The sequence below is a fragment of the Sebastes umbrosus genome, chromosome 10 (assembly GCF_015220745.1).
Source record: "Sebastes umbrosus isolate fSebUmb1 chromosome 10, fSebUmb1.pri, whole genome shotgun sequence".
NCBI classification, from domain to species: domain Eukaryota; kingdom Metazoa; phylum Chordata; class Actinopteri; order Perciformes; family Sebastidae; genus Sebastes; species Sebastes umbrosus.
The window spans coordinates 15,016,746-15,032,580 of NC_051278.1; the positions used below are offsets into that span (position 1 = coordinate 15,016,746).

At 45.8% G+C, this 15,835-nt stretch overlaps 1 protein-coding gene across 2 annotated transcripts in view; it reads right to left on the bottom strand.

Annotated features, from left to right (window-relative positions):
* Nucleotides 1-226: 226 nt before the first annotated feature.
* jag1b (jagged canonical Notch ligand 1b) overlaps nt 227-15,835 on the bottom strand; it is a 28,056-nt gene continuing 12,447 nt past the window's right edge. For both annotated transcript variants that reach the window (XM_037783323.1, XM_037783324.1), the window contains 21 exons: nt 15,466-15,596; nt 15,250-15,369; nt 13,103-13,216; nt 12,902-13,015; nt 12,695-12,808; nt 12,244-12,290; nt 11,632-11,805; nt 11,085-11,235; nt 10,004-10,168; nt 9,771-9,884; nt 9,511-9,624; nt 9,218-9,331; nt 8,647-8,763; nt 7,846-7,873; nt 7,348-7,433; nt 6,648-6,761; nt 6,445-6,554; nt 3,813-4,052; nt 3,059-3,190; nt 2,667-2,808; nt 227-2,120 (listed from right to left, as the gene is read on the bottom strand). In XM_037783323.1, coding sequence (XP_037639251.1) covers nt 1,645-2,120; nt 2,667-2,808; nt 3,059-3,190; nt 3,813-4,052; nt 6,445-6,554; nt 6,648-6,761; nt 7,348-7,433; nt 7,846-7,873; nt 8,647-8,763; nt 9,218-9,331; nt 9,511-9,624; nt 9,771-9,884; nt 10,004-10,168; nt 11,085-11,235; nt 11,632-11,805; nt 12,244-12,290; nt 12,695-12,808; nt 12,902-13,015; nt 13,103-13,216; nt 15,250-15,369; nt 15,466-15,596 — 2,917 coding nt within the window. In that variant the 3' untranslated portion in view covers nt 227-1,644. The remainder of the gene's footprint in view (nt 2,121-2,666; nt 2,809-3,058; nt 3,191-3,812; nt 4,053-6,444; nt 6,555-6,647; nt 6,762-7,347; nt 7,434-7,845; nt 7,874-8,646; nt 8,764-9,217; nt 9,332-9,510; nt 9,625-9,770; nt 9,885-10,003; nt 10,169-11,084; nt 11,236-11,631; nt 11,806-12,243; nt 12,291-12,694; nt 12,809-12,901; nt 13,016-13,102; nt 13,217-15,249; nt 15,370-15,465; nt 15,597-15,835) is intronic.

Consider the following 15,835-nt stretch of genomic DNA (forward strand, 5'->3'; position numbering starts at 1 on the left):
AGACCAACAAGGGTGACATTGTCTGAGGATCATGAGGAGCGAGGGTATTTTGTCTCCAGGATTGACTTAATACAACGTAATTAGCTGTAAACACATTTGGACAGAGATCTTGCACAAGTCTATGATGTGTCTCCAGCAGCAGTTCCCACGTCAGCTGCATGAGAAGGCGTTCATACGCTCCGACATGTTCGGCTTGATGCATCACAGACTGACTCTTCACTCGCTCTCCAGAACAAAGACAACTTTAATTCTCTTTTCATACAAAATATTTAATAAATATGACTTTCAAAAATATATTGCCAGATCAACACATAATTCTCAAGTTCATAACACAAAGTCAAAAATAGAACAAAATGTTGCCATGATCTCAAAAGGGTTAACAAATGAGATAAAACATGTTTGTCTTTTAAGAGCCTCACTTTTTTTAAAAAGAAACTAATTTGCACAGAAATGAAGCAGACTCTTGCGGAGCAAGGCAGTGTATTTTATCTGATTCTACAGTGTTCCCATTGCCCCCCGACTGTTCAAGTACTCACGGCCTAGTTTAGGATATTACGCTGACTAAAGCAGATGGGAATTCTGGCGTGTCATGTTGACGTGACTTGCCTTGCAAGTTGGTGGATTTTGACAGCCTCTGAAATGTGTCAATGGGTTGAACTGAAGCCGCTGAAGGATTTTTGTTCCCTTAAGTATTTATCCATTAGTGGCAAGCAATATGTCTGCCACTATGTCCATCCCACGCAGCAGCCGTGATCTTTTGTTGTCCTAACCTCACTTGCCTTCAATCAAGGTCCTGGCAACAAGTAATGAAATGTCAAATGTGTGGAAAAACAAAAAAAAAAAAAAGTGTTTCAGGCCAAAAGTGCCCATCCTTTGTCTTCTTTGAAATTCTTTGAAATTTGGCTTTTATAGAATGAAAATTAAGTCATTGAAAGAAATGGTAGGCTTCCACAGCTATCAAAACCTTCAAACTAGACAGAACATATAAATAAAAAGGAATGATATCTTAAGGCTCTTGATTATTAAGTTAATAAATCAAATATACACAATGATTAATAAAAAAATGTACATATCTACATGTTCTAAATCGACATAAATTCTTCATATTGGCAGCAACGGCTGACATTGAACCCTTCCCTCCCCCTCCCCCTCCCAAAAAATAAAAATAAATAATAAAGTTGATCTTTTTTTCTCATTTGACAGTTGCTGAAGTCTAAAGCTGAAAAGGCACTTTCTCCAAACAGAACTGGAAAGAATTCAAACACATACTAAAAATAATTAGCTCTAGCGTTGAACACGTCGGGTAGTTTTAGTCATTGTACAACAATTACACCAGGAGCCCCTTCCATGTGTCCACTAAATTAAAAAACAAGGGAAATGAAATGCAGAGGAGGACACTTTTGCGACTAGTTCTACAGTGAAATGTATACCAGTGCCTTGTGTTTCCAGCCAACCAAAGCAACTGTCACTGCCAGTGTAAGCCAGCTTGTCAAAACTTAAATTAACACGGGGAATATCTGAAAATACTGTGGGGTCACGACTGACACGACAGTTTGCTAACTACACATGCCAAAGCTCCCCCGTTTCACCCACCACCGGGGTGTGAAGGCATAAGGCTTGGTTGCACAGCAACACAGCTGTCTGCTATACAATGTAGTCCATCCTGTTTATGCTGTTTGCTGTCTCCAAGTCTCTGTTGTCCTGTTTATTAGTCCAATTAGGGTGTTTGGATGTGGGGTTGGGTTGGGAGACGGGCGTCTTCTCATCCCTCTCCACCAGTGTGTATGCTGGCTGTTTGGCAAAGCGGCCCTTCTGCAAGTGCCTCTCCTTGTCGTCCTCATCCCCCTCGGGATGATTTGTCCTTATTTTGGCAATGATGGAGTTCTTGTTTTCGTAGTCTTTGATGGCCACCGTGAGGCCCACGTGCTTCTCTATAGGGTTCTTGATCTGGTTCAGCTGCTCCCGCACGTTGTTGGTCGTGTTGTCCTCGGCGCTGACGGCCGTCGTCCCGTTGTGGTTGCTCTGTTTCCGCCGGCGGCGCATGCACCACAGAAAAATGGAGACCAGCACGAGGACCCAGATGACGATGAAGACGGAGCTGAGGAGGGGCACTAGGTAGTCTGACGGAAGAAAAGAAGACGGTCAAAGAGACGCCACGAGTATAAAAGTGAAAAGTCAAACAACACACAAAGGGTTCTATTATATATTACTACGTCAAGCTCGCTAAATTATTAGCATGCTTTTTGCCAGTGCAACCTGACCTCTGAGCCCTGGACAAGGGAGGAGGCTGCTTCTATTTGGCCGTGGCGTCAGTCTGCTGTCACCGCGTTGATGAATGGCGGACACATGCGGGAGTCTTACTACGAGTCCAGCCAGTCGCACTACGAGCCAATCTAAAGCCAGGTAGCCAAGCAGCTCTGCTCTTTCCATCCTGGCTAGAAGCTTTCTAAGCTCCATTACAACTGACATGAGATGGCAGACCTGGGCGGCCTGAGTTATGCGGGAGTTATATTTTTTCACTTCTTTGGTGCTCGGCATCGCCGTCACACTCAAGGGCTTGGCTCGATCTAATCTGATCGTCTCAGAAAAGCAGAATCCTCCCACCCACTGTGTGCAAGTCTGGGAAACTTCACAAGCAACGACCAGAGTTCGGAGGCGGTACATACCAGTTTTGCTGGGGCTTGGCACGCGCACTTCTGCGATGGCGGTGATGATGGTGTTGTTCCCATTGCGTTTGCTAACCAGGTCGATTATCCGGTCTGTGATCTCCTTAATGGGGCTCCGGTCCAAACGATGGTCCTCCATAGACTATAAGTGCCAAGAAGAAAGTGAAATCTGTTTAATTGCTCCATCTCGTCTGCCATTAATCGTGTTTACATGCAGTCTACTGATGACACAAAACAAACCAAGCCTATATCAACCACACATCTCATTAGAGCATGTCTTAATGCTGCTAAGAATGTACGCTGCAGGCTATAAATCAAAGAGGATTTTTTGAGTATGTCTGAATAGAGGCAGACAGACACATGGCAGACTGGGAGTGGGAGGAGGTACTTACGATGCAGACGTGGATTTCGTTGCTGGCTGAGAATGAGGGGTCACAGGTTATGGACACAGTATGCTCCAAGGAGAAATTCTTCACTACGTACAAGCGCCTCAGCTGCTTACACACATCCTCCACAGTCAAGCTCTGGACACGGAGAAGAAGAAATGAAGCGAATGTTAACGCACATGGAAAAAGAAACGGCAATCAAGAAGGAAAAAGGAAGAACTGGGCCTGCATTTTGGCAGCAGGTTCAACATGGTTGGGATCCACCTCATTTAGATTAAAAACCACGGGCTTGTATGCTTGTCACAATCTGCTGTCATGCTTGTTAGGCAACTGGCGAGTGATGATCCTATGTGGTGACAGAGTCGCCAGTGGTCCTGTTTAGCTCAAATCCATATGATCCTGAAATTAATCTCGCAGTGCGGTCGGGTTAAGAGGGGATTGGCATGGAGTCGGGAATGCCTGATTCTCAGGAACACCAAAACTTGGATGCAGTCAACAAAAAACAAAGGGAGAAAAGAAAGAAATATCCCCACATTTTTTCCTTCCTGGAACACATTTAAATACATGACTGAATTGTTCAGGAGTCTTAAGACGAGAAATCCTTTTGCCCGGGAGGGATGGTTGAGCTCTTCTGAAAACCTGATCTTTCACAGTTTGCTGCTCCCATTCATTTGAAGAGTGGCGGTGGGGGAGAGGCATGAAAAATGACCCCGAAACCCTTTAATTCAATCTCTCCCTCCCTGGTGCCTAGGTAACTCACTTGAGGCATGGTCTCCTTGTTGAAGGTGAAGGTGATGTTGGCGCAGCTGTTGTCCTGGTAACTGGAGCTGGGGTGGCATTTGGTGGGACGCGGGGGAGGGTTGGAGCGCCAGCACTCTCCGAGGCCGAGGCACGGCTTCACGAAGCAGTGGCCCTCCCTGATGGGGATGCAGCTCTGGCCTGAAGGACACCCGCCTCGACCTTTGGCACCCAGGTGGCATGATGGAGGGCCGCACCACATCTGGAGAGAAAAACATGACAGAGGAAACAGTGTTAGGTAATGTCACAGACCTTTTTAATTAAACAAATATAAAACAGGGCTGATGAAGGTCTGTCGGTTCACCACTTTGAACACTAGAGATTCAACACCCAGCTCTAAACCAGACTGTAAGCAGCAGCGGTGGATGAAGCACCTGAAAGCCACACTTGAGTAAAAGTACAGATATGTAACCAGAAAATGACTTTAGTAGAAGTTAAAGTCACCTATTAGAATATTACTTGAGTAAAAGTCTTTAAGTATCAAAAGTAATTTTCTGATATTAAATGTACTTAAGTATTGAAAGTAAAAGTACAAGTAAATGCTGTTAATAAAAAAGTCAGAATTTGGGGATTAATGAAGTTTATGGGGCGGTCACACATACGCAAAATTAGTACTTGCCTCCCGTTAACTTCCATTCTACGCGAGCAAAAGTGTGAAAAAACATTTGCCCTTGGACCGTGCCCTTATTATTGCTCTTAATATGTACACCACCTTTAAAATGGAGGCTACATTACACTTGAAGAAAAACAAGGTCTCCAAAACTGAAAGGATTTAAAGAGCAAAATAATAACGGCTTTGAGAGCACTTTGTTTGAGCTTGCCCATCACGTGAATGACGTAACTTGCAAGTTAGGACCACTGAATCGCCAAACCTGCTTGCTTGCAATAGTAACGAGATGTTCTGATACCATTTTTTCCTTCCCGACACCGATACCTGAACTTGCAATATCGGCCGATACGGAGTACCCATCCGATACCAGCGTGCTAAAAGATATATATAGTTATTATTATTATTATTTAACAGCTGTTTACTACTGACCATGAATGAATGTGATATGATTACTATCTTTGTTGTATGGCCTGGCTCAGTTTAAACCCTTTGTAAAACATGAACAAATACATACAGTTTTCATTGTTGGATTTGAAATATTGCCAAACGGCTGACATATTTCTCAGAAAACAGATTAGAAAAATAATTAATGGCACCAGTTTGTCCCAGTTCAGGATAATAGCGGCTCTGTAAAGATTTATTTCCCCCATTGTATGTCAAGGGAAATGCTTCAGTAATCCGCATGAAACATACGAGCTACTGTCAGCAAAAGTACGGTAAAAACCCCACATATAATTGTGTTCCCGTATCAGACTATGTTTAACCTGGCAGCCTGTACCTTACAGCCATAGATCATTTTCACCCCATGATGCATTTTGTTCCTGAAGGCAGCAGTATCAGTCAGAGAGGCGCCATTGTTCATCCGGTGGTTAGACGAGCATGATAATGATAGCGCTACTTCAGGCCTCTACCGTATATCACCCAATCTTCGCCCAGTGTGACTTCGGGAGATTCTGAACTGGCATCTGACACCCATTTCCAACGGTGCCATTGTGTTTCCTTTCAAAAACAAACTGCATCATCTCTGTATAGAATTTGACACTCCCAAGCCAACTCCACCCTGTGACAGAGAGTTGTTGTTGTGGCCCTACCTGAGATCTCTGAGGATCGTGGAGACGCAACCGCCCACGCAACCTTTGGGTCTATAACTCTTTATTGCACGGTTATTCTCCACAGCCCTTCTCCCATTGGTAAACAATGACATTGTGCTTCACAGCTGTACAGAGCCATCATAAATACTATGGCTGTCAATAGATTAAAATATTTAATCGCGATTAATCGCAAATTAATAGCACATTTTTTATCTGTTCAAAATGTAAAAGTATTTAATAGTCTTAACATGGGAGTGGGCAAATATGTTTGCTTTATGCAAATGTATGTATATATTTATTATTGGAAATCAATAAACAACACAAAACAATGACAAATATTGTCCAGAAACCCTCACAGGTACTGCATTTAGCATAAAAAATATGCTCAAATCATAATATGGCAAACTCAAGCCAAACAGGCAACAACAGCTGTCTAAGACTTGCCCAAAACTGCATGTGATTATCATAAAGTGGGCATGTCTGTAAAGGGGAGACTTATGGGTACCCATAGAACCCATTTTCTTTCACATATCTTGAGGTCAAAGGTCAAGGGGACCCCTTTGAAAATGGCCATGCCAGTTTTTCCTCACCAAAATTTAGCATAAATTTGGAATATTGTTTAACCTCATTCGCAGTTACAAGCTACATTAGTATGACATGGTTGGTATCAATTGATTCCTTGTGTTTTAGTTTCATATGATACCAGTATCTCCACTCTAGCTTTAAAACTGAGCCCGCTACAACCTAAAAATTGCAAGTTGCGTTAAAGAAATTAGTGACGTTAAAACAAATTTGCGTAAACGTGTTATTATTGCATTAACTTTGGCAGCCCTGATAAATACTTTTCTTACTTCTACATTTAGTGCATACAGAGTTAGTTTGTTTGGACCTACCTTTGTGCACACAACTTTCCCATTCGAACAGTGGCAAGTGTTGCAGTCGTCTTCCCATTTGAGTCCATCAGGCGTGGCGTGTCCATTAACAGAGCAAGGTCTTCTTGTCACTGTGTTAAATAGAACCACGGCATTAGAAATATATCAGAGAAGGTGTGTTTGTGATGTAGATTTGTGCTCTATCATCTTGTGAAGACTTCTACCTTCTTGACAGTGGGGTCCAGTCCTGTCTAGCGGACACAGGCAGCGATATCCGTTGATCTCGTCCACACAGGTGGAGCCAAAGATACATGGAGAGGACTGGCACTCGTTAATATCTGTCACAGAGGAGAAGAGCGAGAGGTTAAGACGTGGCTCCTTTTTGGAATAAAGAGCGCAGCCAGACGGCGCACAACTATTGGGTTAAGCACACAAATCTAATTCCTAGGCTAAATGGACTGGAGGTCATGTGTCATTTGAACAGTACATACACATACACGCCAGTTAATAAAAAACAAGCAAACATGCTTTAAATCAGTCCTTGACGTTTTTTTTTGCCCCATGCAGCTTTATTAAAGGCAGCATCATTAGCAGGTATGCAGGAGCTAAAGGCTGGACTTAGCAGAACAAAGGGTTTGCAATGGGAAAGAATGTGGCCATCTGAAAGCCTTTAAGAGGGAAAACAATCTGTGTAATCAGTGTCAGAGAGCATGGCTGATTAGCTGTTGGCCTGCTAAGCCGGTTTCCCCCGGGGACAGCAGCAGGGCCCGGTGGAGTGACACCGAAATGGCTCGGCCTGGCCTGCAGCCCAACACACAGATAATTGGCCGGCTAGACCCTCCATTTGGAGCGACTGCGATGGTCCCGCGGCCTGCGTCTGCGTTAACTTACGGCTCAAACAGGGATCCAGTTTTTAATACTCACTGATCCGACAGTCTGGACCAGCGAAGCCTGGGGCGCATTCGCAGCGGTACCAGTTATCCCCGTCAACGCAGGTTCCGCTGTTGTAGCTGCAGAAAAAAAAGTGATTGAGATGTCAGTTTGTACGTCAGCATACCCCCATGCTATTTACAGACTCATCTATCATCTCTTCTTTTATATCAACACATTTTGGATGGGAAATAGTCGCGTTAGTAGACCATAATAATTCCTCATCTAAGGCAATCAAACTTGTTCTTTTAATTGTGCAAGTGTGCATGGGAGTGAGCTTCTGTGGTATGTGGTTAAATATGAGTTGTGCCTGGGAGTGCACAAAAGAGAGTTAGCTGATTGCATCCCAGGAATGACAGGGAAGGGTTGTATGCTTGGTTCTCAGCGTTGAGACGGCGAGAGAGAAAAAGCCCGCAGGTGAGGCTACGATACAGGAGGAGCGCCCTGTTTACATCTGTCAAAATCTACAGGAAATGTTAGGCTTCCACTTACCATGGGTGGGGACTGCAGTCGTTGGTATCTGAGAGAGAGAAAAAAAATAGAGAGAAAAGAAGGGAGAGAAGAGACAGAAAGTAGTGAGTGTGTTGTTGTTTTTTCTCTCATGTATGAGTGTTTAGTGCACATGACACGCAAAGAGCACGTCTGAGCTTGTGTGTGCAAAGGCGTGTTGGGCCGGTCGGGCCTGGACTCCGCGCCGCCTGATTGCTCTGCCTTATTAACAACGCAGAGCAAACAATCGAGTCGACTCTCACCCTCAAAAATGAGTTCCAGCTCCCCCCCCCCCCCCACCACCACCACCACCACCGCAGCCGCCACCACCGACAACACCTCCACACCCAGATTCCCACCACGGCTGCTTCTCCCTCCCTTACAAAAGTCGGGGAATTTATGTTTTGGAGTACATGCATACAAGGGCAGGGATCCCAGGGAAATGGAGGAGGGCTGTAGAACAAGCCGACATGTCACTGTTTGGACAGGAATGCAACGACGAGAGGGGAGAGACGGGTGTGTGTTGGACGAGGAGGAGGAGAGAAGGGGGGGGTGGGGGGGGAGAAACATCTGTCTCCACTTTCCTGAGCCCCTTTCTCCCTCCTCCTTTCTCCTCTCATGGCCGGCAGCAGCCAGGGAGAATAAAGAGATAAAAAAAAAAAGGTACGGATCAAGAGGGGATGGGAGAGTCAGATTTAATCAGTTGCAGGACTTCACCTCTGCACTAGGTAGCAGGAGGTTTATCATCATTTAATAGCAGTAACTGTCCACCCTTATCCCAAACACAATTTAAAGAGCACTTACTCTGGGTGCATGTGGGACCCTCCCAGCCTTCCTTGCAGACGCAGGTAAACGACTCCCCAGTCACCACGCAGGTACCTCCGTTCTCACACGGGTTTGGAAGACAACTTGAGTTTTTGGCTGAGAGAAAGAGAAGGAAAAAAAAAAGGTTTTGTCAGTGAGTTTTTTCCCCCATCTTTAAGGATTATCAGTAAAATCAGTGCTCATAAACCTTAAAACAGTCACAGGAGACTGCTGTTGGTTTGGCTATTTTTTTTTTTCTATCGGGTTTCCGTTTTCTCTGAGGGAATCTGCATTCCACGACTTTGAAGTGTATTGTCAGCGCAATCAGGGATTTTAAGCGGATATCTGTCAGCACTCACGGGAGAGGGAGAAATGGGCAAGCAGGGAGATGGGAGGAGAGGCAGCGTTGACAGAGTGAAGGGATAAAAACTGTTTGTGGACCTCGCAGATCTGACAGATCTGATTAATATCTGAGACGGAGCTCTCCCACAAAGCAGTCTTCTGTGTGTGTGTGTGTGTGTGTGTGTGTGTGTGAAGCATTGAAGCAAACCGCCGCGGCTGTGTGACTCACCTATGTTACATGTCGTACCCTCCCACCCTGGGGAACACTTGCACTGGAACGTGTCGCCCTCGTCGTGGCAGGTGCCGCCGTTGTTACATGTGGCTTCATCGCACTGACTTTCACCTGCAAGAAGCATTTAAAATCTTAAGGTGTGTACTCACATTATTCAGAATGAACAGACACTCACACACACACACACACACGCGCGGTATAGAAGTAATTATATACAGCCATAAGCGCATACCATGAGCCTGCACAGACAGACTACACGGGTGTGGAAAAAACAAAAAAAAGGCTCTTACGGGAGTGGCACGTCTTTCCCTTCCAGCCATTCTTGCATTCGCAAAAGAAGTCAGTCACCAGGTCTCGACATGTCCCTCCATTATGACAGGGGTTGGTGCTGCAGTCATCGATGTCTGGTAAAGACATTGGATGGGAGTGTGATTTATGGGCGGCATATCAAACACATCACACTTTTTATAATGTCACATACAATGTTGATGATGACTGCTCTATCCCATGAGGGAGGTGCAGGTTTATTTGGAGGTCATGGATTACTCACTTATCTCGCAGTGGTCGCCCTCCCAACCGTCGCCGCAGATACACTGGTACACGCTGACTTTGTCGATGCAGGTGCCTCCATTGCGGCACGGGTTGCTCTCGCAGTCGTTGATGTCTGTTTTTTTTTTTTTTTTTGGAAAGACAAGAAAATTGTGAGTGTTTTTGCAGAGGCCAATCTGATCTGTCACAGTCAGCTGTGCCTTGTATTATGTATTGTGTGGAGTCTGGTCTTACTCTCGTGGCAGTAGGTGCCTCTGAAGCCCTCCTGGCACTCGCAGCTGAACTGGCCACCGGCCTGGCTCCGGCACCGGCCGTGAGGTCCACACACATTCGAAGAAATGTAGCGCTCTCCCCCCGGCGTGCTGTTAGACGCCACTGCGACTGTGCAGCTGTCAATCACTGCGGAGAGGAGAGACAGTTAGACAATAACGAACCTTGTTTGAATAAACATCCTCATTCCAAATCGTAAAATGTGGTTGCGTGATAAGGACGGATGGGAATTTGATTGATCGCTGTTATGAAATGAGAACAAACGTCTGCTAGTTTATACTGAAAAAGGAGTGAGAGCCAACAAGTGACAAAGAGTGAACAAGAGAGGAAGATGTTAAGATCTACAGATGATAACGCCAATAAGCTGGTTAAAAATCCCCTGAGAAAAACAGTATCACTGTAAGAAAAAAATGAATGATAGGAGAAACAGCGTTAAGCTGTTATGCTTTCATAAGCAATTCAGAGTGATCTTTCTCATTCTGCACTGAAATCCCTTCCTTTCCCCCTGTCTGATCAGGTTAGGAGAGCGGGGTGAATTTTCTCCCCTGTAATCACTTAATTCTTGCCAAGAGCAGAGAGGATCTCACCGTCTGGTATCTGACTCCGTGGTTGGTCCACTCACTTAATTACACACACACAGAAAAATGTGCGCAGTCGTTGAGGGGGAAAAGAGAGAAGAGGTAGCCCACCAAGCCATTACCAAGAACACACACAGTGCTATCAGCCTTTTGCCAGATTTTCAAGGAACTCAGAGGAGGGGAGGATCATTGGAAAAGCTTTGCTGAGGAGATGGAGGGGGGCATTCATCAAAAAATCAACACTCAAAAAAAACCTGCTCACCTTGGCCAAGAAACTTAAGCGCACAAAACTAAAATATAGGTATTGCCCTCATGGGAAAAATGTGGGCAAAGTGTTCAGGCAAATGGTGAAGACCTGGCCTTATTCAGCATTTTACTACAGCACGCCATGTAGATCGCCTTACCAAAATGTTCTGGAAAAAGACAACGAGTGCAAAGCTTGTGGTTATTGCAGGCAGGAGACGTACCTTTACACGTGGTGGTGCGACAGTGGTCTTTGAGGTGAGAGCAGTTTTTGCCTTCGTAGTCCTCGGAGCAAGCGCAGTAGTAGTCTGTGGCCAGGTTGAAGCAGGGCGCTCCGTTCTGACACGGGTTAGGGGAGCAGTAATCGATATCCAGCTAGGGCAGAAAAAGGTATTGAATAGAGAGTGGTGAACCTGATAGCTGACATGGTTTCTGCTACACTGAACAGAGCAAAACCCACAGCATCCTCCGTACAGGCTGTGCCAGGAAACAACACACGCACAGCACTTGGAGGAAGGGGAAAACAAGGCAGAGACATAGGAGCCGTCCTCTGAGTCTGGGCTTCAGCACTGAGGAATGTATCCCGCTGTAGCCAGGAGCAGCTTCAACAAAGCACTCCCTTTTAAAAAGAGGACTGTGGAACAACAGCCATTTAAGAGGGTGGGGCAGGAAAACTTTACAGCAAACCCGAAGATACAGCAATGCTGGCAGAAAAGGGGGGGGGGGGGGGGGGGGGGGGGGGGGGGGGTAGTGGTTGGAGCTGTGTCTCACCTGGCAGAGATTTCCTGAAAAGCCAGCCAGGCACAGGCACTGGAAACCATTCACTTCGTCCTGACAGCGCCCGGCGTTCAGACACGGCGAGCTCGCACACTCATCGATGTCCCTCTCGCAATGCTCTCCCGCGAAGCCAGGGGGGCACACGCAACGATAGCCGTTTACCAAGTCCTGAAAGAGAGAGAGAGAAAGCAGGGTGAACCTCATGCAGCACCACATTTGATTAACTGCTTTGACTGGGTGGAGTCCAAACAATAACTGTCAAACCAGAAAACAGAGCGAGAATGCGCCAACTTCGGAGGGACATCATCACAGCTCTGCAATTATTTCAACACATTTTCCTGGCACGGGCTCAACACAATAATGTTTATGGTAATTCAATCTAGTGTGGTCAAGGAATTGTGTCCCTCCCTTAGAAACCCCCCTGAACCCACTCCCCTCAGATCTGATTTCAGAGAGGAATTCCACAACAATCCCACTGTCGGTTTGGAGAGCACGGTTTACAGCAGCTATTTATATAATGACTGTAAATGTCTCGAGCTTCGACAAAAAGACAATAACACAAACGAAGCAGCGATGCCAGATTAAGCGTTTTGACCCGACACATACCTTGCAAGTTCCCCCATTCTGGCACTGGTCCTTGCAGTCGTTAATATCTGCAAAACAAATATGAGGATTAGTTCTCAACAGCTTGACTGAGTAGTCTGTCTTTGATAACAAGCCTGTGCTTTATGTTTCCCATGCTAAGGGCCTTTAAAAACATTGTCAGAGGTAGAGAGAGTTGGATAACGTGGCTGCACAATCAGTGCAACACACAGTGTTGAGCAATCCTGTCTGCTGCCAAGTGAAACTAGTCCTGGGATTGTGATCGCAGCCTTGGCCACACACTAAATAATAATAATAATGATGATAAAGCAGATTCATTTACACAGCAGGCTCCACTTGTTTGCCTTTTACGCCTTCATATTACAGCTTGAATTCAGCCTGTACTGATTGAACAGAAATAAATAAACAAAGGATTCAGGAGCTGGACAGGTGCAGCTGACAGCTTTCAACTCACTGATGTCGCAGTTCTGCCCCGTCCAACCGGGGACGCACTCGCAGAAGTATCCACCAATCAGGTTGCGGCATGAGTTGGCATTGACACAAGGCTTGCTGTCGCATTCGTTGGCATCTAGAGAGGGAGAGAGAAGGGGTTAGTGGCATTTGCATGTGCAGCTGACAGGAGTGACGTGGTGGAAAGAGGAACAGAGGCTGTGTGGCTCACCGATCAGACATGTCTTCCCCGTCCACTGTGAAGGACAGTGACACTTGAAACCGTTGACCAGATCCTGGCAGGTTCCTCTGTGATTGCAGGGGTTTGGAGAGCAGTCGTCAACATCTAAACAGAAGAAATCAAGTTATTCAACCTGATCTTCTCTATGAGGGGTGCTGACATTTAATGGGTGCAGGTAGTGTGCAATCGTACTGATAGTGCAGGAGGGGCCGCTCCAGCCTGGCGCACACTGACACTCGTAGCCTTGACTGGTTTCTGAACAGCTCCCCCCATTAGAGCATGGATTGGACAGACAGGCATGTTCAGCTAGAAAAAGAAACACCCATGTGAGTCACTATAAAAAGGAAAAATCCACATTTGGATACTCAATTTGTCAATTTATGACACTTATTCTGTGATTTTAGCCTTTTTGGCTGATAATCTGATATTTAGATTGATGTTTTTCGGCTATTGAGGAGCTGCCATGAGCATATTTCACTGTGACATCCTGCGGTCTACATTTGACCTATTATTCACAAGAAAAACAAATCAGATGCAAATATGCATTTAAGCTTCTGACTCTCATTCCTGGAAAACTGCACTCCTCTGCCAGGCAGCTCTGTCAGCAGAGAGAGCACACCCAGGGGTCGACTTCCCTCACCCATCACCTACTCCTCTCCTCCTCCCCTGCCCCAAAAGACCGCTCAAAATCCCCCCATCTCACTCTCATTACCCGCCCGGCAGACCACACCACCAGGAAATCATCTTTCATGCTAAGTTGACCTGACCAACGCACCGTGACTTCCCTCTGACTCCCCGCCATTCTTCTTCTGAGAGGCGGCACAAGATGAGAGACTGGCGGGAGGGCGAGCGGGAGAGAGGGGAGGGAGGGGGGGCTTTACACTGGAGTTTCTCCTTTATGGACGAGTTAAGGATGAGTGGGTCCCAAATGAATCAAAAATGAATGATTCACTGTGGGTATAACTAGGCAGTTGGAGGTGATCAGTGGACGGGCCTTGGTATGCCGTGGGGAGGAGGGAGAGGATGCGGCGCTGCACCCTGGGGCCTCTGGGCTACAATAGCCTGCCGTCTCCCCTGGTCCGAGGACCTCCTGTTAAGGAAGGGCACGGTTTCCTGACATCTCTGCAGTTAAGCTGTCAGCACCCCGCGAGGCTCAGATTTAATGAGGAAAAAACCATCATCTCCATGGTAAGTGTTCGCAGCAGCTGAACCTTAGCACCACACCCATCTGTCTCGAGTGCCTGAGGAGCGGAGGGATGACCGGCCCCTGAAGATCAAACCGGTGGATTACCTGACTTGGGGGCCACTCACGCTGGAGTGGAAACAAGATTATTGCCGAGTTACCACCTCCTCTGATTACAAACTCAAGGCACCTCTGACCTTTTTGTCTGTAAGCTCAGAAAGCCCAGAACCTGCCCACTTATTATAACTGCAAGCATGAGTTTGAGACCCCATGAGAATACATTTTTGATTTTAGCTTCCAAATGTAGATCGTTTTATAAATAAAAAAATAAAATAAAAAAGGGAAGTTCTGGCCATCTTGGAGCCTCCATTCTGTTTGCAAAATTAAAAAAAATAAATAAGATTTAGCCAAAGCAACATGACTTATTTCAGTCACTGAAGATGTAAATAGCCTTAAAAGGAGCAGTCGGGTGATTTAGTATTGCACTTCCACAAAGTTGTGGGACTTGCGAAAGACAGATTAAGTGTTCAAAATAGAAGCAGCAGAGGACAATATGTCTGTGACCATTAGTCTCTCTTATGAGTCAACCTCCACAAAGAGTAGGGCTGCACAATTTGGCAATATGGCCTGATGCAATTTTCAAATCGCAGGATGAGGAGGAGAAATGTGTGTCGCGCTGCAGAGATATCCTGGCCTACACATGATATTCTACAGCCTTAAGAAACATCTTTGTTTGGTACAGATCCCCACAAAAATCACACCATAAACATTTTAATATGTTTTTCAATGAAAATGAGAATAATGATGTAAAAATGATCATACCCTCTAATATCGCAAATCATATCGCAATACCTGTCAAAATAATCGCAATTTTCAAAATCGTGCAGCCCTAACAAAGACTGGTTTCTACATTTCCCACAATGCAACTTGATAGCCTCTTATATTAGATTATCCATGATGCCGTCATCAGGGTTATTTTCTCAGACTTTAGAAAGCTCTCAACCTGGCTACAGAAGACATTAAACTGTTTTCACAGGCTGACGAGTACTTATGACGAGTTAACTGTATCTGTAAAACTGGTGGAGTGCCTTTTAACGCTTGCCAACAATAACAAACACAGCTAAAAGTTATCTTGCAGAAGATCACCAACACTCACCTCTTTCACAGTTGGCACCAGAGTAGCCCTCAGCGCAGGTACACTGGTACTTGTCAGGTCCTGTGTTGATGCACGTCCCTCCATTCAGGCATGGCTGGTGAGTGCCACAGTAGTTCAGATCTGCAAAAAGAGCATTTCACACGGCTTTAGTTTGTTTTGACACAACACGGGCCGCTCCTGAACTGACTGCAACTGAAATTAGAGATGGGTATTAACCTTTATCGCAAAGGTGGCCGCCCCAGTTGGTGTCGCACAGGCACTGCCAGGGCTCTACACAGGTGCCATGTACACAGCCAGGGTGGGGGATGCACTTGTCACAGTACTGGCCCTGCCAGCCATACAGACACCTGCAAGACACACAGAGAGCCATGCCGTCAGCCTCGGAGGTGGGACATCAAATACAAAACAGCCCAAATACACATGCCACGGCGACACATGCAGAACATTCAGGAAAATGTACAACAATCACACAGCGAGATCAGATAATCCCTGAAAATGCTAATATCTTAAGCTTCTGTTTATTCCAAATTCCTTCACAAGCAATAATCTGAACTTAATGAACTGCACATTAGCATATACAGCATGG